Raw genomic sequence first — 26,516 nt, 5'->3', positions numbered from 1 at the left:
ATCTTTTGCCATCCGAATTAATCAAATTGATTCATCACTAAAAATAACCTTTTTCCATTCGGGGACTGTCCAGTGACTATGTTCTCGAGCAAAGCTCAATCGCGCCCGTAGGTTTTTTAAACTTAGCAGTGGTTTCTTTGCAGGGCGTCTTGTTTTTAAATCACTATATTGAAGTCTCCTTCTAATGGTACGACAACTAACTGAACCCACACCTTTTTCTTCCAAATGCAGCTTGATTTCTTTTGAAGTTGCGAATACGTCAAGTTTTGTTTTTTCAAAATTACACTTCCACGGAGATTTAATTTTTTTATTATTTGACTTACTGTTGCCCTCAAAAGAGAAAATTTTCGAGCAATATCCGCCTGTTTAACCCCTTTCCGGTAATCGTCGATTATTCGCATCTTAATATCTTTCAAAATCTTTTATAATATTTTTCAAAACTAATAGTAAGGAAAGTCAAATAAACAGAAACCAAGGCATAAAACTCAGAGACTGAATAAATATGTTGTTTGTCAATCCAATTTTGCCACCTAGCAGTCAAACAAAATTATTGGAATTTGATAAAAAAAAATATTGAGAAAAAGTGCAAGCAATAAAAATCTATGGAATTTGTTTCTTCAAACTATGTTGTTTACATTCCTGAACACTATAAAGCTCAACCGGTTTTTCCTTTGCTTCAGATAAAATATATCCATAAAAATGGAATTTGTCAATCTACTTTTGGCCACCAGTGTAGTTGTACTTCGGCTATGGCGGACGTTATTGATGACGTAATTCGGGCTAGGGATGATGGTAAGATTTCTGCTCTGGTGTTGTTGGATTATACTAAAGCTTTTGATTTCGCTAGCCACTCAATTTTAAAGTCTTTGTTTCATTATATTAGTTTTTCTGATGCTGCTATTAATTTAATTGCCTCTTATTTAAATAATCGGATTCAACGTGTTAAAATAGATAACGAAAAATCTGATCCTTTGGAAGTTGAAAGTGGTGTGCCTCAGGGTAGTATTTTAGGACCCTTGTTTTTTATCATTTACACGTCTAGATTTTGTTTTCAATTAAAGCATTGTGCCCATAATTTTTACGCAGACGACACGCAGTTATATTATTCATTTTTACCAGGAGATTTTAAAATGGCTGAGTTTAAAATTAATCAGGATTTACAAGCTATTTGTGATATTTCTTCAAAGCATTTATTAAAATTAAATCCTTCATAGGTAATCGAACTCATGTAAATAATATTTTAAATGGTATAAACATTAAATTGGGGGACGAAAGAATTCAAGTTGTTGACAAATGTAAGAGTTTGGGCCTTATAGTAGAAAATAATATTCGTTTTAAACATCACGTGTCTAATATTCTTAAAAAAGGCATATCTTGTTTTAAAATTAATTTATGTGCATAGACACTATTTAAGTAAAGATATTAAGAAGCTTTTATGTGATTCATTGGTCCTTTCACAGTTTTTCCAAAACTCTGGCATTCGACTAATATTTGGCATTCGCAGGAGAAACCGCATTTCCCATAAACTTTACGACCTTGGATGGCTTAATATGCATAATCGAAGAATTGCTCATTCTTTAACATTTTTTTATAAAATTTTAATATATCGTAGTCCGCCCTATCTCTATCAAAAAATAACTTTTAGAAATGATGTACACCATTTAAATTTAAGAAGAAATACTATTCTTATTCCGAGACATAAAACACAGTTATTTAAACGATCATTTTCTTACAACTTTGCTTATCAAATAAATTCTTTAAATTTGGATCCGGACCGATTATCAATTTCTTGTAATACTTTTCGTAATAGGATGATTGTACATCTAATGAAACGGCAGGGTATATAATTTAGGTATAATTTGGGTTCTTTTTTTTTAACTTTTTGAATGGTTGTTTTCTTGAGTAATTTATTACAATTTTTGGTATTGGGATCATTTATTTACTGTCTATAATAATTTTTCTATTTTTTGTTATTTAACAAAAAATTTAATCTGTTTTTAGGGTGTTTGTAATGTGTATTGTTTTGCTTGATGTTAAACTGTCAAATTTAGAATTTAGAACTTTTATATGTAGGTTTATTAGGTATATGATTAAAGAAAAAGCTGTATTTAATCAGTTATTAGTTAAGCGTTACTGAAATTACCATTTTTTTTAATGAAGTGTGGGGCCACAATGTTAGACCAGAATCTGCCATGGCAGAAGAATTTGTAGGCCTTTTATTTGCGTAAATTTATTACTAGATTTTGTAAACCTGTATTTTTTTTTCTTTCTATGCAAATAAAAAATATTTATTATTATTATTATTATAAGTGGAATTTAATGAGGAAAATGGGCAATTGTAAGTCGAAAAACTCTATATTACCTGAGAATTTATCAAAAAACTTGAATGACGCAAATTCACATGTTTCCAAGCCACGTAACATCGATACAGGGCTTCTTAATTATTACCGTTAACCTAAGTTTAATGTTCAGTCACAAAATACCGTTATGAAAATTTTGGGAAAACTTAAGTCAAAAGCAGTTGATCGTGATAATTTAAACTTGGAGCTTATGTATATTGCTCTGTTGTTCATTTATAATAGGTACCACATTTGATAAATTCATGCATAACATCAAATATATTTCCGAGCAGTTGGAAACTAGCTAATATACTTCCATTGCCCAAAGTAAAAAATCCGAAAGAATTTAGCGACTTACGTTCAATTTCGATTCTGCCTATATTATCGAAGGTTCTTGAGAAATGTCTTGAGCAGCAAATTACCTTGTTTTTAAACAGCAATTTTCATGTCGAATCGCCCACCGAAATCCTGACGCGTAATTTTCGAACATTCTGTATATTTTTGGAAAGTGTTGCAAATAATTTCAAGTACTAAAATCCTGAAAGGTTTTGAGTGAAGTTTCCACTCTCAGGCAACATTTTACGATTCGTCAAAAGCTTTCAATTGTCTTGAGCACATTCAAAAGCTCGTCTATTATAGATTTGACAATTCAAGTATTAACTTGCTGCAGTCCTACCTGATAGAGGGAGTGGTAGGTCTCAGAGTTCACTGATGACACATCTCTGATTGATGATAGCAGCCTATCCGACCGGGATATTATAACAGTCATGCAATGGGAGTGGACGGTATCAAATCGAACAGAACAAAAGCAAAAAATATTTTTTTCTTCAGCAGACTCTAAATGAAGTTGTAACTTTCACTCTGTATTTGGGATTCACCTGGCTATATTCCTAATACGAAATTTGTTAGTGCTGCATATTTTGGATACTGCTACTCCATAATGACATCCTGTTTGTTTTATTAGGGTCACTCTGTTCATATGTTTAAAATATTTGCCTAAGAGTGATTGTTAATCTGGACTATAGAGAATGGTGCCATTACGTTTAAAAAAATTAAGATTTCTTACCACACCTAGTGTCTATATTCTTCGATGCCTCCTATTTGTTAGGGAAAGTTCTAAAAGTCACTATATCTCACTCAGACTATATCATGAACAATGACTTCTTGGTGCCTTGAATTGTGTAACATTTTTAGTTGCATTGTTAGTTTTGAGTAATTTTAGACATACATAATTTTTACATTTTATTGTATAATATGTATTTACATTTTATATTTCTTAACTAATAAATGAATAAAAAATGCTTATTTTCTAAATTTTATGACCGTGAAAGAACTACAAATTAATAATAATGACATATAAGACATATTTATATGATAAATTCTAAATAATGCCCACTAGAACTAAAAAAGTGTACTGTAAATACCGTTTACAATCCGGAAGTAGTCTTCCTGACGTAAAGTACGTCTTGGCCTACAACCTTTTTGCCTGTTTATTATCTAACAAGCGCTATTAACTCTCTAAGTAATTAGCGAAAATCGTTAATGAACGATCATGATATCTCCGGTCAGCGATCAATTTTATCTTGAAAAAAGAAATCTCTAGCGAACTGAGAATGGGAAGAAGGTTTTTTGTTAAGAGCATTAGTCACCCGCTCATTACTGTTATTTCAGTAATTCCTTTATTTTAAAAGATATTTAACTGCGGTTTTGAGTAAAGTTATTTAAATTTCCTAAAGAACACCGCTACAGAACGTTTTTTTTATTTTTTTATTTTTTTTAGTTTTTAATTCTGCAATAATGAAAAAAAGTCGAAAATTCGTCTATAGCGGGAACATAAAATCATTATTATAAAATTAAGCCAAATGGTAAAATATAAAATTTTAATTAATAAAAGCGTAATATCAATAACCGAAAAATTGAAAAAACAGCTTTAAATTTCCCAATACCTGCGGCTTTTGCTGGCAGCTGGCAACGCAGCGCCGTGCGCCGCTTGTCTGGCTGGTGACGAGAGTCGTCCACCGAACGGGGGAGCTATTCGATATTATATCAATTTCGGTAATTGCATGCTACTGTTTTTCCGCTGTAATTTCTATACCTATGATTTTGTGCTTTTTGGGGTAGTTGTGTTTCGTGTTATTATTGTTTTTTCTTTTGTCTTTGCGTTTTTTATTCTTATCTATTTTATTGTGTATTAGTTAACCATTTTTATTGGCGGTTTAAAAAATTTTAATAATAAACAATGGGTAAACGAAAGGAGGGTAAAAAAGATGTGTATTATATTAATAAAAAATCTTTAAAACAGAGAATGAAACAAGCCCGATCTAATAAAATAAATAATTTAAGGTAAGTATAAAACAGTTTTAACCTAAATAAAGGTTTATTATTTACTTAGGTTTATTAAAACTTTTTAATCTTACTTTATTTTAGAACTGCATCTGAAACTTTTAAAAATACTGTTTCTGTTAAAAATACTGTTTCTGTCGACTATCTAGAAGAAAAGGCTCGCGAGGAATCCAGGTTAGTATAGGATTTTTTATAAGCATTTAGAGAAGTGCCTTTTTTAACTTTTTAATGTTTTTAAGGTAACTTTTTTGAGTATTTAGAATTTACAACAACATTATCCTGAAAAATACAACATATTCCATAGAAAAATAACTTTCATTTATTACAGTAATGATTTCATTTATTACCCTCGTGTGGTTATAATTATCAAGATTCTCAGCAACAAATATCGCCAACAATTTTGAATAATTATAGTGAGTTAAATGTTGAAGATTCTATGAGGTATGTATATATTACATGTTATTTTTTAATTATAATCTAAACGTATTACATTTTAGTATAGAAAATGATAATAAACTTGAAAATGGTGCTAAAAGTCAAAGCCAACAAGAAAATAATTTAGAATCGGCGAAAAAAAGAAAAAAGTGGTAAATAATTTAATACATTATTTATTTGTAAAAAAAATTTTTTTTTTTCATATTTGTATCTAAGAAATGCGTTTATTGATTTAAATGAAAATTAAATTTAATTTAAATAAAATGATATTGGCAAATTTTAAACTTACACTATTAAACTCATACTATTAAACTTATACAATTATATAATGTGTATCTATTGTTTTCTACTTTCTTTCTTTTTAATTTGCAGATAAAAAACGAAGTAATTCTAAAAATGTACCTGTACCATTGGCGTTAAGAAAAGAGGTTTTGAACAGATTTTTAAGATTAAGAAGTGCGATAACAAAAGCCACCACTCACAGAATCGCAGAAGACACCACGATGGACCAAAAAATTAAATTGCTAAGGGGTGACATCTCTAATGCCCCAAGTCATGTATTTGGGGAACACGCCAGATGTAAAGAAATTAATTATTTCAAGTGTGATAATCCAAATTACACAAATTTAGTGCCAAGTATGCAGACTTGTGGAATTTATGAAGACATCTTAGTAGCTTTGCAAAGAATTATAGATAATGCAAGCAGCCTAATCCTCAATATGGACAATAACCTCGCTGAGCATTATAACAGTATTGTTAGCAAATTTGTTGGTGGCAAGCGTATAAATTTTTGCAAACGAGGTTCATATGAAGCTCGCTGTGAGGCAGCTGCATTGTCATTTAATTCTGGTGGTAGCTATTATGAAATCCTTCATAAAACCGCAATAGGCACAAGCCCTCGTTCCTTTACTAAGCGGTATATTCAGAGATGTAAAAAGATAAGGCTGTTTTATCAAACTAAAAGACTGCAAAAAACATTAATTTCAAAAAAAAAAAATAAGAAAAGAAAACAAACTCTTCCTGATAAGGATTATTGTCCTGACGCCCATTACATTTCTTTAGAAATAAACAGTGACGTTTTTATCTCGAGGAAAAAAGAAATCTTAAAAGATATGAAAAAAAGTCCAGAGGAAATAAAACATATTGAAAATTCTACAATTGGCCAGGCTTCTAATCCAAAATGGATACAAGAAAGATCACAGCGGATTACTGCCTCAAATTTTGGCAAAATATGTAAAATGCGGGCAAAAACCTCGCCATGTGGTGCAATAAAAACGATGCTGTATGGAAATTTTAGCGGCAATAATGCTACAAGATGTGGAAGTGAAAGCGAGGCCCGAGCAATTTTAGAATTTGAAAATGAATTTAATTTAAAAGTGTCTCGATGTGGAATTTTTATAGGTGAACAAGAATATTATTTGGCAGCGAGCCCTGATGGTTGCATTAATGAACATGATTTGGTAGAAGTTAAATGCCCATTTAGCATTACCAACATGACTCCAACCGAAGCAATATTATCAAAAAAGATCACATTCGCTACATTGGAAAATAACCACCTACATTTGAAAAAAAAACACAATTATTACTACCAAGTTCAGGGGCAGTTAGCTATAGCTAACAAGCAATCATGCTATTTTATTATTTGGAGCCCTCTTGGCATGTTAGTTGAACAGGTGAGAGTTTTAATTGAAAACATAAATTAATTCTTTATAGTATTCTGTATTTTTTTAGATTGGCCGTGACGAACAATTTTGGGAGGAACAAATGTTACCAAAATTAAAAGCCTTCTACTTCAATTTTTTATTACCAGAAATAGTTGACCCGCTTTATCCAAAAGGGCTGCCTATCAGAACTTAAAATTCTTCCGTTGGCGAAAAACCTGTCAACTGAATCGATGCAGAAGCTTATTAATTTTTTTTTTATTTATTTCCTAATATGTAAAAACCTTAATAAATATGTATATACGTTTTTTATATGTTTATATTTTTTTGTTAATATACGTTTCGTTCGTTTCTTTTTTTTTTAATTTATTGCAGTATTTTCCCATAATTTCTAAATTGGGCGTAGCACGAATCTGGTAAAAATAAAGTGCAAAAATAAAATAAACTTACAGCATATCAAAGTGTATTCAAGATGATTTTTAACTGTCAATATCTCAAACACAATAATTAAAGCTAATATTTATAGATAATAGATAACTTATAGGTTATTATGTGTAATAAATAGTAATATTTTATCATTTTATTATTTGATTTGAAAAACCTATTTTAACATAATGCAGAATAAAATTGCGCTTGTGTCTTGTGTTTTGGTGCAATTTTTTTACAAAGTTTATTGAAAATCTGTATAAGCCTAAAGATTTTTTTTTAGATTAAAATCACAAAAGCGTATCCAATAAATGCTTTACTAATTGCGCAAAAACTTCTTATGAAGCAGAAATAGAATAAACTTAAAAAAAAAATAAAGCGCTTTTCTGGACGTCGACCACGACACCGCTCAAAAATTCACAACGCAATGCAGCCCGGATCGCTGCGGATCGATGGGAAAGCAAGTGACGACGCGACGGTACCGTGTTGTCAGATGTTTGCCGGACGGGCTAAACGACTAAAAGCGGATTCTCAGTTGGTCGCGCCGGGAATAGCGCTCTTAATTCTATTGTTATTCTTACAGGAAATTATTTTAGTATTTTAGTTGAGCCACTCTTGTCTAGTCATGGTTTTTGAGTAACAGCTTGGTACAGGGGTCGATTAATTTAGCGGTAAATAATAAAGCGTTTTATAAATCTCTAGATAAATGCATCCAACATATTAAAAACTTCTGGAGAAATCAAGTGGCTAAACTTAAAACTAAAACTTCAATTCACACCCTGGACAACCGAAGAAGAAAACATTGCAGCACAAAATCGTCAAATGCAATACCGCTTATTTATAATAGAAGAAGTTGCTAAAGTAATTTCAAACCTACCAAATCTGGAAAGTGTTAAAACTTGTTGTTTTACACAAATACTGGTTGAAGAACACCAAACTGATAAAAAAAGTCATTGAAGACCAACAAACTATAGTCGAATTCCTGATAGAAAAAAATACATATCTGCTACCAAAATAAAGAACCAACACACATGATCGAACCTATAACCTGCTTTATATGAGCTAACAATTTTCTTGCATAACACAAATTAAGTATAAGCATAATGGATGCTCCAAAAACCCAATAGAATCAAAGAGCAGTGGTTAACGTCGATTATAAAAAGGCTTTCGACTCAGTACAGAGTTAATCCATGCACTGGGTCGTTTATGGAGAATGAATTGACGTGGTGTACTACAATCCAATTAAATGAAGAAAGCTGCAACATGAAAAAATCTAATTCCTGTCTCGCACCTATTAAATTCTAAAAAAGACTACAAAAGCTGTTGAATACTTAGAACATTAAAAGGCTGAAATTAGTAAACAACAATTTTCTTTGAGTTCAACATGTGAACAGGGGCAAGGGGGGTGTTTTGTTTACAAACATATTCATCGATTCTCTGTTGCCAATTTACACGCATTTTCAGAAGAGGACATTTTCAACTATATATCAACACATATAATAAAGTTATTTTAATTTATTATGTTAGATTTTGCATTAATAATAATCAATAGTGAAGGGACAACCGTCGTCATAAACGTAGAATAATAAAAACTTGTTAAGAATTTTATAAAAATTATAAAATATTTAATTTCGACAAACATGCTTTTTATTAGATAAGTACCTTTACTCTAATAACGTACGTTAAAAAAGCACATAGAGTTCATAAACGGTAATATTGTTTGGTCATAAATAGTAAAAATTTTTTTTGACGGCGTCACTGGTAAAGATTACTTGTGTCGGGGAAATCAACAATGCGATCCAGCGGCGTTGCGATGTTGTTGCCTTTTTATCTAAAATACGTTATCTAAATTCATTTAACTTTGAATTTTGACTTCTTTATATAGTATCGTATATCTTAAAACGCTTCATATTTTATTAAAGAGGAATAGTATTGTTTTGCGCCTGTCAAAATAAGTGACAAATTTTTATGATATTACAAAGTGTTTTTTTTGCCATTTCTACATAAGCATTTGGCATCATTGCATCAGAGATGTTGCAAGCAAACAAACTGCCCATATTTCCAAGGCGATGCTAATTAAAAACTTAGCTTAATTGCCAGAATTTGGCAGTACCAGCTTTTGGCATCATCTCTATTCAAACAGATATAGTGAAATTACAGTGGAAAATTAGAGTCTGCTTGAAAAAGTGCGATAGAAAGAACAACGTTAACATGATGTGAAAGTGGAAGAGGAATAGTGAATCTTGCCTTTTAATTGGATCAGCATATATGAGCTTTAGAATTGTCAAACCTCCACAAGCAATGTTCCAGATGGACGATTCCATACCTTTAAAAGTAAAAGAACAAGAAAAGACACTACAATGAAATTAACCAAGATTATGTCAAACTACTGGTTGGTTTGTTGAAGGTTTCCTCTTGACAATTCAAAACCAAACAATGTCAGTAAGAAACTACCTTAAATATGTGAAATGAAACTATAAAGGACGATAAATGCAGATATAGCTGTCGAAAATCAGAAACTATCCAGTATATCACTGGAGGGTGCCAAATCTTTGTCACCAATGACTAGAAAGAACGTTATGATGCAGTAGCAAAAATTGTCCATAAAGAACCATCAATTAAATTACATTTATCAGACATAAAGAAAGTACCATCCAAGATCCATTCTATGGAAAGACTAGTATAAGCTCTATTGGAACCGTACGCTGCTTGGAGATCAAACAATACACAAGACGTTGCACTCGTAGATAAACAGAACAAGAAGACCACGTTCAACCAAGCAATGTTCCAGGTCGACAATTCCATACCTTTAAAACTATAAGAACAAGAGAAGTCACTACAATAAGTTAATTTAATTGTCGAAAGATTATGTCACTACTGGTTGGTTTGGGTCAATTGTTTCTCGAAACTGAAGGTTTCTTCTTGACAATTCAAGAGCAAACAATGTCAATAAGAAACTACCTTAAATATGTAACAAATAAAGAAACTATAAAGAACGATAAATGCAGATATAGCTGTCGAACATCAGAAACTATCCAGTATATCACTGGAGGGTGCCAAATCTTTGTCACCAATGACTAGAAAGAACGTTATGATGCAGTAGCAAAAATTGTCCATAAAGAACCATCAATTAAATTACATTTATCAGACATAAAGAAAGTACCATCCAAGATCCATTCTATGGAAAGACTAGTATAAGCTCTATTGGAACCGTACGCTGCTTGGAGATCAAACAATACACAAGACGTTGCACTCGTAGATAAACAGAACAAGAAGACCACGTTCAACCAAGCAATGTTCCAGGTCGACAATTCCATACCTTTAAAACTATAAGAACAAGAGAAGTCACTACAATAAGTTAATTTAATTGTCGATAGATTATGTCACTACTGGTTGGTTTGGGTCAATTGTTTCTCGAAACTGAAGGTTTCTTCTTGACAATTCAAGAGCAAACAATGTCAATAAGAAACTACCTTAAATATGTAACAAATAACGAAACTATAAAGAACGATAAATGCAGATATAGCTGTCGAACATCAGAAACTATCCAGTATATCACTGGAGGGTGCCAAATCTTTGTCACCAATGACTAGAAAGAACGTTATGATGCAGTAGCCAAAATTGTCCATAAAGAACCATCAATTAAATTACATTTATCAGACATAAAGAAAGTACCATCCAAGATCCATTCTATGGAAAGACTAGTATAAGCTCTATTGGGATCGTACGCTGCTTGCAGATCAAACAATACACTAGAATGCACTCGTAGATAAACAGGACAAGAAGACCACGTTTAATGAAGTAAGCATTCCTAACAATAACAATGTGGTGGAAAATCATGATGCAAAATGAAAACACTTTGAAGGCCGAGTTATGACTATGGTTGAAATTTGACACCGAAGATGCTAAAATCGTTAGCGAAACACGTGTCGAGAATAAAATAAAGAGATTTGGTTAGTGGTAAAACGTTTTGTGATTTGAATTATGAGACAATGCATGCAGTTTGTACGATACCGAGTATAGTTTCAACAATAGGATTCATACCAAAGAATCGTTATCTAAAATGTCTGGGATAAGTGAACGGTCCTTTAAGAAGAACTCAGAATGACCATGTAAGTGTATGCAGTGTGGCCCAAATTGGGTGTACATGTATGGGTATCTTGGAAACTATAAGAGATAGAAAATTGGTTAAATGGGGAAAGTTGTAGGCCATTTAGTGCCGCTTTTAGAACGATTATATCTTGTTTCGATTTTAAAATATTTGGAAAAAATCAAAAAGTTACATTTTTGAAAAAGGGCTGTATTTTTTTATTTCAACGTATTTTTAAAATCTGTAAAGCCATTATCAGGACAACTTTTAAGGACAATGCATACCTGAATTCAGTTTTTGTTTTCGACGTTTCGGTTCTTATATTTCATCCTCAACTTCTTTTTTTCTTATGGCGGTCATTTAGTTTTTTTGCTAAATTAAACAGATTTTTATTCCCTTTAAAATGATATATAACACTTTACGTAAGTATTTTACGTTTACGTCAAAAAATTAAAAAGTTTATTTTTCGCTGAGTTGGCCATGACTTTAATTGGCATTTTGTCGTACACACAATTATTAGTAACTTACTAACTTGCTTATACTTTTACATAATTTCTAAATAAAACAATTAACTACTTGTAACAATAATATTAAATTAAACTATTCAAAATGACGGTCATTTTTGTTAAAACATTTTTCACATTTCTTTAAAACACTTCTAGTTACCTTGCGCAGGGTGTTTCTATTTATATTATTTGAGACATTCCCAACCCTGCCCTCTAGTTGTTCGAGAGTCGTTGAACTTCATTTTTAACATATCCCCAAATTCGGAATTAAAAAATTTAAACAAAACTCACTAAATACAAACGAAAACAACTAGATACGAAAAAACTATTTAACACTAACAAGAATAAGAACAAAAAATGAACAAGATAACAACTACTAAACAAGATAAAAAGTTAAATTAAGTAAATAATATTTTGCATAATTATCAGTAAATGACGCTAAATCATTAAGCAATAATAATTGTTTATACGATAAATGGCCTCCATAGTTATGGCCAATTCCGCGAAAAATGAACTTTGTAATTTTTTCACATAAGAATGAAATATTTATTATATAAGTATTATACCTCATTTTAAAGGAAAAAAAGATCTTTTTAATTTAGCAAAAAAAACAAAATGGCCGCCATATGAAAAAAAAAAGTTGAGGATGGAATCTCAGAACTGAAACGTCGAAAACAAAAACTGAATTCAGGTATGCGTTGTCCTTAAAAGTTGTCCTGATAATGGCTTTACAGATTTAAAAAAAATACGTTGAAATAAAAAAAACACAGCCCTTTTTCAAAAATGCGGAAAAAGATAAAATCGTTCTGAAAACGGCACCTAATTGGTAACTAAATGACCTACAACTTTCCCTATTTAACCAATTTTCTATCTCTTAAAGTTTCCAAGATACCCATACATGTACACCCAATTTGGGCCACACTGTATAATAATAATAATTCTCTCGACGCTTATGAATTTGTACAGGGGTCGATCAATAGAAATCACAAAACTCCTATTAAAAATTTTTTTGAACAACTTATAGGGAGTACAAAAAAAAACAACACGATAGCCGTGTAGGATTTAAAACAGTAAGGTAATGATGATATTTAAGCATGGAATCAGATCAGCCATCAAACGTAGAAAAAGATTTACCTTTCAATTTATTCATAAGCTGTAAAATTATATACACAGATCCTAACAAAACAAGTCATGTACGTAATTTAACACTTCCTCATAGATAAAACTATGTCACATCACGTACGTTTTCCAACTCGTTGAATAAATAGAACTCGACATAGTAAGAAGAGTCTAGTTTTTTTGCATTATTGCAAGTTTTACTTTTATTACAGGCAGATAAATGATACTTATGCACATAAATATCTTCTAACCGAACAGTTAGTCGTGTAAAAAAATTAAGTGCTAATGATGTTCTCATCCAGGATGCGCATCTTTATCTCACTTTTGATCTTAACTGTAAGTTAAACTGTCATACACGGGCCGTGTCTTAAAGGTCTGCAAGTTTCCACTGAGTTTAACATCATGTGCATACCATTATAAATAATAATTCACGTGCAGAATTTTAAGCGAACGTGCATGCAAAATCAAGCGAAGAACACAGTGTTACGGCTATTCTCTTCGAACAAAAAAATATAGCTTAGCGCTATTATACTTACAGGTCTTCAAACTCTCTGTGGTCAATATTATAACCGTCTGCGGTATTATTGAACTCGAACATACACGAGATATAACTCATAAAATAAGAAATATTTAACATTTGTTTATAGGGGTTGATCAATTGAAATTACTTAACTCCTATTTTAAGATTTTTTGATAATCTGCATAAATGTTCAAGCGTGCGTGCATTTAAATTATGTGATATAAAAAAGATGATTAGTTGAAAAGCCTCTATAAAGAGCTCCAACTCCCTTTATAAGGTGGTTTAAATCAATGAGTTATAACGACCATATAAAAGGTGCACCTTTATCACACCGTTATCGTTAAACTACCGAACTGCTCCATTTTTATTGGCATTCTTCGTTCAGCCTCACCGATCACACCAATTTAGAAACCTAAAGAATCTTGTATGGTATATGACCATTGGACAACCCTTGGACAGGCCGATATAAGTTTTAAAAAAACAACCCGTTCAGCACAAAGATGTTTAAATAAATAACCATTAGCAGCAAAACAGGACGACGATGCATAATGTCACCATCATGCTACAGTAACTTGCGCACAGTCGTTACTTCCTCTTTCATGGACCTGAACGAGACTGCACAAAATAGAGAAGACAGGTCATGCACGATGGTACTGCCAGTTGGACCATTAAGTTTGATATGCATCATGGTAAACTATGCAAATTCTAATTACATACCTCAATTAACAGTCTTGGGGGACTCTGCTAGGGACTGTTTCTCTCAGTCGTACCCCCCACGTGTTTCAGTGGCGCCACCATTTTTTATATGGTAAACAATTAATTTTCTCACAGTCAAGTAATTAACCTCTAGGCATATTGGCATTACGTGTTTATGCACATTTTATTGTAGGGCGGCTTCACATCTGCCCACGTCCAATATGATTTAATTTCTCCATATATTTTTATTCTTTTCATGTCGGTGAGTCAAGTATTGCCTTCTTTGGTCCAGTGGTGTGCATTTGAGATTGTACAATTTAAACTCTTTTTGAAAAAAGGTCGGAGGGAAGACTGAACGTAATATCGCCTGTTAACTAGCGCCTTTTCGTTTTTTCAACATAAATTCTGAAGAGTTGTTTATTATATTGGGTATTACGTCACTTATAGCAAAAATCAATTTAGACATTTTTATCTATATTTTGCTATAAGTAACTCATTATGAATTCGTCACAACTATACAGATTTTACATAAATTCAGAAGTAAGTTTAACAAATTATGGTAACTATTAATCAAATATTTGATCATATGATTAGTTAGCAATATTTAAAATGAACAATCAATTTTTTTATGCTTGCAAAAAACCCCTTATACACCATATTAACCGCAAGTGAATCAATTTTAAGTTGATTGATAAGTTTTTAATTAATGCGCATACGGCCGTGGATCCAATCAGCCGTTTTGCTTTTATTTTAATGCTTAATGGTCCTAAACTATGAAAATTGAATATCGAAAACAATGAGGAAAAAAACTAATAATGGAACTATCTAACTGTGAAAAAGTATGAAAAAACGTGATTACCATGAGCTTGTAAAACCATCTCGTCGAATAATTTGTATTGTTATGGTCGTATGGCTTGGCGGGGTTGATTAAAAAGTTAATGGGTTGCTAGTGATCTTCTAATACAGGTGTTAGATTGATTGATTTTTACACAGTGCATAATTTACTTAGTGCTGCACGGGATATCAACTATTTTTTTCCAGATTCATTGGTCATATGATCGAATTGAAATTACATTAGAAAATGCCATTTAAGTTGCGCAGAGATGCAAGAGATCCAAGTGAGTTAGTAAAATTTACCAAATTACAAAAATGGTGAAGAATTTTATTAGAAATGATAAAACTCTTCACTCTGTTCATCATTATAATGCAAAACTGCAATAATCTTAAAAACCGAAAGTAATTTTTACACTTTCCACCATTAATACCTCGCAGGCAAATCTCGTCATTTACATCTGTAAAGTAAATTATAGGTGCTACTTGTTGGATGTAAATGTTTAGCATCGCATCACCCCGTGTATGTGATGAAATAGACTAACTAGAGGGTGTAACCGGTTCGGGCGAAGCCCCAAGTTCTTGGTACTTCCTGCATCGCAAAATATGTATGTATGTAAAATAATATGCTCACATGCACCTATGGCTAAATCGTACTTGAAGGTACACGCTAATTTCGGAGAGCAGCGTTTAACGTGCGTTTATGGAAGCCATCAAGGATAGGAACGCGGAAAATATTTATAAACTAATAGCGAAGCCCGTACCTTTTCCGGAAATCTCGATTTCTAATCATTTACACCGATTTATAGCAGTGGCGTATTAGACTATTTATACCTTTAAGTCTTAAGTAGAAAATTGTTCGATTTGAAATAAAGGTTGGATGGAGGACTGAACGGCCTGTAATCATTTTGATTAGACATCAAATAGGTCGGACGGAGGACTGAAGGTAATATCGTCTTTTAATTGGTCTTATGCATGGATCCCCTTCCCTTCCTGTAATAACTTCTTTAAATAAACCTCTTGTACTAGATAACACAATTTTCTTAAAAGCCCTCAATAATTAATATAACCCTAATTGATTACTAGGAAAAACCTTATTATCTGTGACAGTTATAATGTGAAAGTTAAAATTGAAAGTTAATTTCAGTAATTTTCATCGTGGTAACGCTTATGGCCTGACACACCTGCGAAAGATTAGCGCAGTAGCGCTTATCTTAACTTTATGACCAGAGTCCTTGTAAATGCTGATATATGACATTGTGCCATGTCAGGTATCTTGGTAGTGCCTGTTGCTAGATGGAAATTGATTATTTTCTGATAATGGTTGCTATTACCGTTAGGTTGTATTTATAGAGATGTTAAATATGGACTCTTGGTTGTCTAAGGAGCAAGAATTTTTTAAACGTGATCCTAATATTAATCTTGCGTTGAAAATTATAGATTTTTGTACTCGAGCATTGATTGAGCCGTAAGAGAAATAAGCAGTTACCAGTTGGCCCTAATGAATTACTCATTAGTTAATAGAAATAACTGCTTTTATCATTTGGTATTGAGCCCACCCTAGATTGATTAAATACATCGTACAGAATCTTTGAACCTTTATTTTTTTTATTCTTGGTTCTTCTTCTTTATTAGTATTCTCCATGTCGAAGGTGTGGGGTGTCATCATTGCACGTGGAAGCATTCTCTTAAGTTTATAAGACAAGATATTCTTCCCTGAGTTATGGAATCTTATACAGTTGAGGTAATTAATTGATTCTTCCAGGCAGTTGAAAACAAAATAAATATGAGTCATCTGCCTGGAACTATTTGAAAAATTACTCTGAATACCTGGAAGTTATTACCTCTTTAACTGGTGGAAATAATCTGACTGAAACCCCAAACAAATTGCTCTTGATTTGCCAGGTAATTGGCGTAATCAATTAATTCTTCTAGGCAGTTGATAACAAAAGAAAAAATGAGTCAACTGTTTGGAAACATTTTAAAAGTTACTCTGAGTGCCTGGAATATATCATCTCTTTAACTACTGGAAAAAAATTGACAAGAACCACAAGCAAATTGCTCTTGATTTACCAGGCAATTGACATAATCAATTGTTTCTTCCAGGCAGTTGAAAACCAGTCAGCTGCCTGGAAGTGTCTTTAACTACTGGACAAATTTGACAAGAATACCAAACAAATCGTTCTTATTTTTCTAGTTAATTAATTGTTTTTTTCAAGCAGTTGACAGCAAAAGAAAAATGAATCAACTGCCTAAAAAAATTAGAAAAGTTACTCTGAGTGCCTGGAAGTTATCAACCCTTTATCTATTGGAAAAAAAATCGACAAAAAACCCCAAACAGATTGCGCTAGATTTTCCAGCCAATTGGCGTAATCAATTTATTCAGTCCAGGCAGTTAAAAAAAAGAAAAATGAGTCAACTGCCTGGAAATTTTTGAAAAGAGCCTCAAATAAATTGCTCTTGATTTTCCAGACAATTGATGTAATCAATAGTTTCTTCCAGGCAGTTGAAAACAAAAAAAAATGAGTCAACTGTCTGGAAAAAATTGAAAAGTTACTCTGAGTGCCTAGAATGTATCATCTCTTTAACTACTGAAAAAAAATTGACAAGAACCACAAGCAAATTGCTCTTGATTTACCAGGTACTTGACATAATCAATTGTTTCTTCCAGGCAGTTGAAAAGAGAAAAATGAGTCAGCTGCCTGGAAAAATTTGAAAAGTTATTCTAAGTGCCTGGAAGTTATTAACCTTTAACTATTGGGAAAAATTCTATATAAACCCTAAACAAATTGCTCTTGATTTTCTAGGCAATTGACGTAATCTATTGTGTCTTCCAGACAGTTGACAACGGAACAAAAATTAGTCAACTGTCTGGAAGAACTTGAAAAGTTACTCTAAGTGCCTGGAAGTTATCATCCCTTTTACTACTAAAAAAAAATTTGACAAAAATATAAAACAAATTGCTCTTGATTTTCCAGACAATTGATGTAATCAATAGTTTCTTCCAGGCAGTTGAAAACAAAAAAAAATGAGTCAGCTGCCTGGAAAAATTTGAAAAGTTATTCTACTTGCCTGGAAGTTATTAACCTTTAACTATTGGGAAAAATTCGATATGAACCCTAAACAAATTGCTCTTGATTTTCTAGGCAATTGACGTAATCTATTGTGTCTTCCAGACAGTTGACAACGGAACAAAAATTAGTCAACTGTCTGGAAGAACTTGAAAAGTTACTCTAAGTGCCTGGAAGTTATCATCCCTTTTACTACTAAAAAAAAATTTGACAAAAATATAAAACAAATTGATCTTGATTTTCCAGGCAATTGACGTAATCAATTGATTCTTCCAGGCAGTTGAAAACAAAAGTAAAATGAGTCAATTGCCTGAAAAATTTTGAAAAGTTACTCTGGGTGCCTAGAAGTTGCCACCCCTTTAATTACTGGTAAAAATTCGATGAAAACCCCATACAAATTGCTCTTGATTTTCCAGGCAATTGACGTAAGCAATTGATTTTTCCTGGCAGTTGAAAACAAAAGAAAAATGAGTCAATTGCCTGAAAAAAATTGAAAAGTTACTTTGAGTGCCTGGAAGTTACCACCCCTTTAACTACTAGAAAAAATTCGACAAGAACCCTAAACAAATTGCTTTTGATTTTCCAGGCAATTAGTGTAATTAATTATTTCTTCCAGCCAATTGAAAACAAAAGAAAAATGGTTTAACTGCCTGAAAATTTCCCTTGAAATTCCCTCTACACGTTAGACCGTGAAATTCTACTACAATAGGTTCACATTTTCGTTCCAGTACTTATATCAGAATTTCCAAAGGCATGTCTTCAACTAGTGTTATATTCCTTGCAACCAGATTCATTTTAAAATAATGATTTGTTAGATTATGATGCGTATTAGAACCAACTGATGGTTTTCTTATGGTAGTGGTATAAGAAATGACAAAATACAATAGACGCATAGTACCTAAGTAATCAAAGACGTTTCCCGTTATCGTAAAGTCCGTTCGATATAACTTCTTCCGTAATTCCGTTTCTTATAATCTGCATGATTATTATATTTATGACAGGCGCTGTATTGCGTTTTATTTCTTTTATTTTATTACGGACAGATCTTCGTGACGTTCGTGATTTAAAGATTTATTTTACTAAAAGGACAAATCACGTTGCATGCAGGCAACTTTACGATTATACAGTGAGTGTTAAAAGGGCTCCGGGCGTCGATTTTATCATCTTTATACAAGGAAAGTGGCATCGTGAAGTTTCGTTTTCATACTAGCGAAATTATAGATAACCGGGTATAATATATGAAATAAACCAATAAAAGTGAAACAGCAACTAGTTTTAAGGTATATCTACCATCTTGGGATTACACTCTACCTACCACCTCTCTAAAATTATTCCTCTTGCCAATTGAATTCAATGTGAATAAACTGTATGAATAATTGCTGATTTTTTCCTCATCACTATATTCTCCCAAATTGTAAATGCTTATGAAGAATTTAGTTGAGTCAAAGAAAACTTATGTTGACAGAGACGTCTAATCAGTTCCTTCCTGAGCATCACCATTGTCAGTAGTAAAAGATGTATAAGTCCTATGTACGAATTATGTCATGATATCGTAAAAAACATACTAGATACGTAATTTAGTGACTTGCAACTTGTCCTGACGTGTAACAGACGTAACTAACATGGATCTTAACTATATACGACTTATGCAGGATCGCTATCTTATTTATCGTTTTACACCTTTGAAATGTACTTCTTGTAAACCAAATTACAGCATGCACGACCTGATAATTCGGATGAAATTTAGGAATCACGACCATTTCAAATTAAGTAAATAAAAACGTGAATAATTTTGATGATCTTGATGAAAAATATCTGAATTATAAAAAGTCAAACGATTATTCTGGATCCATGCTTAATAGTTGGTACAGTTACTAAATAGTAAAATATTGAATAATAATGATACTGGTCTAGTGAATACAGTTAAATAAATTGTTGTTTGGTTTTAATATTGTTCGAGAGAAATGGCGTGATTGAAATTGCAACAAAAACACAATACTATAGAATAAACAGGCAAGTGAATCTTTTTTAAGCAAATTGAGTTGTCCATGACCTTGTTTAGGCAAGTTATTCAGTGCGTAAAGACCATTAGTTGAAAAAAATGTGTGTTCAATGGTCTTTTTCCACTGGTCTAGTTACCTAATCTGCTTCTTCAGTTTGCTCGGTTTTGTCCAAAATAGAAAATTGCTGAAGGAGGTGTCCAATGATTTTATTAAAACAACTTTCTGTTTTCAATTTGTAGATTTCAGAGATTCAGTGACAGGTATTCACAGCTACAGAAGAATAAATAAAATTTTACTAAATCTTGCCTTAAAACGTGCACTCATGAAGTGTTTTTAGATAACTATTCCCACGGCCTAAGTGCATTGAAATCACTCATTGATAATAACCCTATGAAAAAAACCTCTCAATTGAATTCCCATCAGCCAACTTTGATTGATGAAAAAATGCTCAAAGAGTGCTCGCATCAATTTATCCTTCCCTTGATACACTTCCGATTGCAACTTATACGTTTCATCACAAAAAGGAAAATGAAGATTAGTTTTACATCATTAAATCAGTAGCTAATTCCCTTATAGCAAGCAGTTTTTCGAGAGCAATTTTAATTAAATTGAGCTTAGATGAGGTTTTTTTTTGTCTCAGCTCTAATTACAGGAATCAGGTTCATTTTCTTATTTGATCCCATATGTGCGGTAAATATACTGGTAATTTTATCGTTTAGAGTGTATTAATCTTAGAAATTAGTTACTGTTATAAATAACCTCGGTAGCGTTAAATAATTAATAAGTAACTTCACTTGCAACCTGTAATCTTAAGTGGCTGCGAAGATGTCAGGACGAACAGTTCAGATTAATAAAGTGAAAACACGAGAAAAGTGTTATAAGCGGTTTTAATTTGTCCCTTATGATAATCTTCAGATCAGCGCCAATTTTTCAAATGGGTTTAAATGTCTTCAGAGATTTTCATCAAAGTAATCCAGACTTTGATCAAGAGCTCTACTGATTCCATTCTGATGTCAGTTTTAACTATTTGATATGCATCTCTCTCTAGTTGGAGGTGTAGAGTAGTCAGAGAAGGCCTAAAATTTTAGCCCTATAAATTACAGATTGTCCAGCAATAAACAGAATTACTGGACTTCTGAAAACCCACGGAATATCTATGAGCGTCCTTTACTTTCTGAAAAGTTACTGTATGGTGTGCCATTGGTCCAACTGGCATTATTAGTTCCTACGATTTTGATATCCAACATTTTGCATGATCCAACAGTTTTTGATTCCAGAACTACGCAGTGAAGGGATAAACCAAGGGAATCCAGACCTGTCAATTTGTGATTTTTTTACTATGGGAGCGTTTAAAGAGTCGTGTACATGCTCACAAGCCTTGTAGTTTGACCGAGTTAAAGAACTCAATTATTCGTAATTTGGAGAATCGAAAACTTAGCGGTAACCATCTTGATGATATTATTGTCCATACTTAATTCATAATGTAAGCTTCATTTCGATGTTAATAAAATAGTATTTTATTCCAAATTTCATGTGTAAAATTTATTTCAAAATCGTCCTATTACCAGTTGTTACCCTGTAGATGTTAATCCTCCGTTTGAGTTGGTGCAACTCTAATCGTAAAAAAAAAGAGAGAGCTACTTCATTGTTCTTCACCGAGATTTCTTGAATAATTGAAGAGATGTTATCCCTATTTTCTTCATTGGCTAGAATTACCTCATATGCCTGGACTTTCATCTTCTATGGTGAATGATAGTCATCGTCCAGTAATAACCTTAGAAGGGCAGAAGAAACTTTTTCTTGTAGTAGTTTTCTAGTATTGATTTGATACAGTTCAGGGTAATTTAGACTTTGACCAGGAGCTCTGTTGGTTCCATTCTGATGTCAGTTTTAACTATTTGATATGCATCTCTCTCTAGTTGGAGGTGTAGAGTAGTCAGAGAAGGCCTAAAATTTTACCCCTATAAATTACAGATTGTCCAGCAATAAACAGAATTACAGGTACTGGACTTCTGAAAACCCACGGAACATCTATGAGCGTCCTCTACTTTCTGAAAAGTCACTGTATGGTGTGCCATTGGTCCAACTGGCATTATTAGTTACTACGTTCACATGATCCAACAGTTTTTGATTCCAGAACTACGCAGTGAAGGGATAAATCCAAAAAATGTGTCGTTTAACTAAGATGATATCATGACACATACCGCCAACGTTTTAATGAATGTTGTTCCCAGAAAAACTCGTTTCAGGTTTCGGGGATGTGCCGTGGCCTCCAAGATCTCCAGACCTGTCAATTTGTGATTTTTTTCTAACGAGGGTATTTAAAGTGTCGTGTACATGCTCACAAGCCTTGTAGCTTGACCGAGTTAAAGGACGCAATTAGTCGTAATTTGGAGGATCGAAAACTTAGCGGTCACCATCTTGATGGCATTATTGTCCATACTTAATTCATAATGTAAGCTTCATTTCGATGTTAATAAAATAGTATTTTATTCCAAATTTCATGTGTAAAATTTATTTCAAAATCGTCCTATTACCAGTTGTTACCCTGTAGATGTTAATCCTCCGTTTGAGTTGGTGCAACTCTAAGCGTAAGAATAAAGAGAGAGCTATTTCATTGTTCTTCACAGGGATTTCTTGAATAATTGAGGAGATGTTTTTTTTTATGGTAAACACAAGCACAAGAGGAAAATCCTCTTGAATGTCACTCTTGGAGTGGTGCTTGCGCGAAGATATTTGTGGGCGTTTATCTTGAATCGCTGTAAGTTGTATGCGTCGGGAAATATGTTAGGTGGAAGCCCGTTCCACAAAGAAGATGTTCTCCAGATGAATGAGTCCCGATACAACGACGTCCTTGGGGTAGGCAGGTGGACTCGATGTTGATGAGCCGCAACTGCTAGACGCGTCCTTCTTGCTATATATGTTATCCCTATTATCTCCATTGGTTAGAATTACCTTTCCACCTTCCATAATTGAATGATAGTCACGGTCCAGTAATAACCATAGAAGAGCAGAAGAAACTTCTTCTTGTAGTAGTCTTCTAGCATTGATTTGATTTAGTTCAAATCAATGGTAATCTAGACTTTGGCCAGGAGCTCTATTGACTGTATTCTGATGTCAGTTCTAACCATTTGATATGCATCTCTCTTTAGTTAAAGGTGGTATAGTAGTAAGTAGTGAGTCTTGTTTGAGCAAACAATTGAGAAACTTGCTCCACTAAACCATATTTTGTGACAATTTTAGACTTCCATGTAAATTTTCAAGATGTGAGTTTCACTTTAGTGTTTTATCCAAGGTGCTCCCAAGATAATTCTCTTGAGTATTTAGTTTTTTCCTTCTGGTGAATGCTACAATTACTATTTTTTTTAGAAAATTCTTAATTGATCGAAGAGATATTATCCTCATTATCTTCATTGGCTAGAATCATCTCATATGCCTGGGCTTTCATCTTCCATACTTGGATGATAGTCATCGTCCAGTAATAACCACAGTAGAGCAGAAGAAACTTCTTCTTAAAGTAGTCTTCTAGCATTGATTTAATTTAGTTCAGGGTAATCTAGACTTTGACCAGGAGCCCTGTTGGTTCCATTCTGATGTCAGTTCTAACAATTTGATATGTTTCTCTCTTTAATTAGAGGTGTAGAGTAGTCAGTAGACAAGTGAGTCTTGTTTAAGCAAATAATTTAGAACTGCTCCACTAGACCATATTTTTCGACAATTCCAGAGTTCCATGTTAGTTTTTAAGGTGTGAGTTTCATTTTAGTGTTTTATCCAAGGTGCCCTCAAGAACCGCACAAATGCACATCATTTGTGTATTTTGTTTATCGGCCACTATGGTCGCGCTGTAGTCCTTTTTGTCCTCGGGTTATATAGTATATAGTTGTAAAATTAATTGTGTATAATTTGTATATGTATATATTGGGCAAATAAAGAAGTTTGATTTGATTTGAAGATATTTCTCTTGGGAACTTGGTTTTCTCTTTTTAGTGAATGACACAATTGCCATTTTTTATAGACATTTCTTGGATTATTGAACAGATATTATCCTTCTTCTTCATTGTCTAGGATTATCCCATATGTCAGAACTTTCATCTACTATTATAGTTGAATGATAGTCATCTTTCAGTAATAACCAATGATTTGATCCAGTTCAGGGTAATCTAGACTTTGACCAGGAGCTTTGTTGATTCCATTCTGATGTCATATCTAACTATTTGATATGCATCCCTCTTTAATTAGAGGTGTAGAGTAGTCAGTAGACAAGTGAGTCTTGTTTGAGCAAATAATTTAGAACTTGCTTCACTAGACCATATTCTTCGACAATTCCCATTTTAGTTCTCAATATTGTATTCTATCCTAGGTATCCTCGAGATATTTCTCTGGAGTACTTGGTTTTCTCCTTTTGCCAAATCAATTCTTCTTATAGAAATTTCTTGGACAATTAAAGAAATATTATCCTCATCGAGAAGAAACTTGATGCATCATAGAGCATTCCTCTAAGCATAAAGAAGATGAGGACAACTACTTCATTGTTCTTTAGTGATGTACTGATGGTGACAAGAAGGTTTTCAAATCAACCTGATGCTTGGTCTAGATTGATACAATGGTTAGCAACCAAGAAAATTATAATATGATGATGAAAAAGAGGGATAATAATAGTTTTTGGCTGTAGACCAGCTGATATGAGCCTATTAGATGTTTTCTTTATAAAAATTGGAACTGAAGTGACAATAATGAGATTAAACAGTTGATCAATAAAAAAGACGAACAAGACCAAGAAGAATAATCTCATGTCATTTACTATCAAATCAACCTTCAGGTTTTAAGATATCCGAGTTTTTATCCAGTGAGGTTCAAAAAGCAAGTTCTAACTTCAAGGTGACCACTCACTTTCAAGTCCAGTATTTCGCATACAAAAATAACTAGTTTTATGAAACAAAAAGCATAGTATTTAAAAAAGTATGATAAATACTTAATGTTTAACATCCAAGCCAGTATAGGCAATAGTTTTTAATATATCCGTATTTTTGCCCAGTGAGGTTTAAAAAGCAAGTTCTAACTTCAAGGTGACCATTCACTTCCAAGTCCAATATTTCGGATACTAATAAAGCTACTTTTACAAAATAAAAAGCATAACATTTAGAAAAGTAGACTCAACAAATATTGTTTAAAGTCCAAGTCAGTCCTAACAATAGTTTTCCAGATATCCTAATTTTTCTCCAGTAAGGTACATGGAGCAAGTTTCTTCTGCAAGGTACCCATTCATCAAAGCCAAATTAGAATTTAGTCAGCAGGATATTGTTGAATAAGCAGCAAGGAGATAGTGAAGATTCAGGATCATTATGTTTAACATACGTTGATCGTATATACAATCCTTGATTGTTAGATCACCTCATATGAAACTATTAGACTTTATTCTTTGTAAAAGTTAATATGTACATTTCCAGTTACATTAAAAAATGAAATAACGATATTGATATTAAACAGCTAATCAAGAAGAAGGACGAACAAGAATAAGAGGGCTACCAAGAAGATAGAGAAGAAGAGGATAATGAAGATAGGAATAATTTCTCGATTGTTGTCATTATCAATCAAATCAACCTTATGCTTGGACTAAATAGATCATATATATATATAGTGCTTGATTGCAGATTGCCTGATATGAAACTATTACTAGTCGTAAAAGTTGGTATGTGCATTTCTAGTTAAATTAAACTGAGTAAAATTAAATTAAACTAGCATCAATGAGATTAAACAGCTGATCAACAAGAAGGAGAAACAATACCAAGAAGAAAGATAAGAGAAGGAAGTTGAGATGAATGTAACAATAGAATAAAGAAGATAACAATAATTCCTCTATTCTTGGCCTTTGCAATAAAAGCATTCTGCAATCCACTGATGAGAATTGCACCCTTTTATATACTCATCGCTAATCTTGCGTTCCAACAACTGCTCCTAGTGCAAAATTCAACTAATCATAAATGCAAGAATGTTAAGGTCAGACGTTAAGATAGGAATCAGTAAATTTTAATCAGTCATCTGAGGCATTTAATAGGCATATAAAATGGCACAGAGAGAGCTATAACTCCTAACAGTACCGAAATTTACTGGTTGTGGGTTTCGGTTTGTTTAATGTTTAAAACCATTTAGGCCCTGTCGCATCGTGACGGGCAGGTGTTGATCTAAATTTAACATTTTCTGCGGTTCTTGTAATTTTTTTTTAATTTAATTTCTTCTGCTGATGAACTCTCATTAAAGTTTCTCTGAAAATTGGTAAGAGATTATTCACGCTGATGTTGAACGCAAACACCGGTTATGCAAGGTCGACTGACGATCATCGCCTCGCCGGTTTTTCTTAAATCAGTTTTACCTTATTCATGTGTCGTTTTTATATCATTTAAGTGAACCGTATTCTGTAATAAGTTGGTGTTAAAATTAAAACATGGCAAAACTAGTTTAAGTTACTTAAATGGCTT

At 32.7% G+C, this 26,516-nt stretch overlaps 2 protein-coding genes and 1 long non-coding RNA gene across 4 annotated transcripts in view; 2 read left to right on the top strand and 1 right to left on the bottom strand.

Moving 5' to 3' along the window:
• LOC126748169 (uncharacterized) overlaps positions 1 to 26,516 on the bottom strand; it is a gene marked incomplete at its 5' end in the record, with an annotated part of 92,754 nt that overhangs the window by 34,001 nt on the left and 32,237 nt on the right. The gene's annotated exons all lie outside the window — the stretch shown is intronic.
• Positions 4,312 to 5,269, top strand: LOC126749211 (uncharacterized). Its single transcript, XR_007664929.1, has 3 exons — positions 4,312 to 4,682; positions 4,767 to 5,123; positions 5,180 to 5,269. It is a non-coding gene; the product is annotated as an uncharacterized LOC126749211 (long non-coding RNA).
• LOC126749204 (uncharacterized) lies at positions 5,378 to 7,084 on the top strand. 2 transcript variants are annotated; one of them, XM_050458891.1, is made up of 2 exons: positions 5,378 to 6,790; positions 6,849 to 7,084. In XM_050458891.1, exons 1-2 carry the CDS (start codon positions 5,621 to 5,623, stop codon positions 6,972 to 6,974), a joined length of 1,296 nt encoding a protein of 431 aa, XP_050314848.1. In that variant the 5' UTR covers positions 5,378 to 5,620; the 3' UTR covers positions 6,975 to 7,084. The 2 variants fall into 2 exon arrangements, with proteins under 2 accessions (XP_050314848.1, XP_050314849.1); XM_050458892.1 differs by having other exon boundaries at positions 6,831 to 7,084.

This window comes from Anthonomus grandis, chromosome 22, assembly GCF_022605725.1.
Source record: "Anthonomus grandis grandis chromosome 22, icAntGran1.3, whole genome shotgun sequence".
Lineage (NCBI taxonomy): Eukaryota > Metazoa > Arthropoda > Insecta > Coleoptera > Curculionidae > Anthonomus > Anthonomus grandis.
This window is presented reverse-complemented; position numbering and strand designations above follow the sequence as displayed.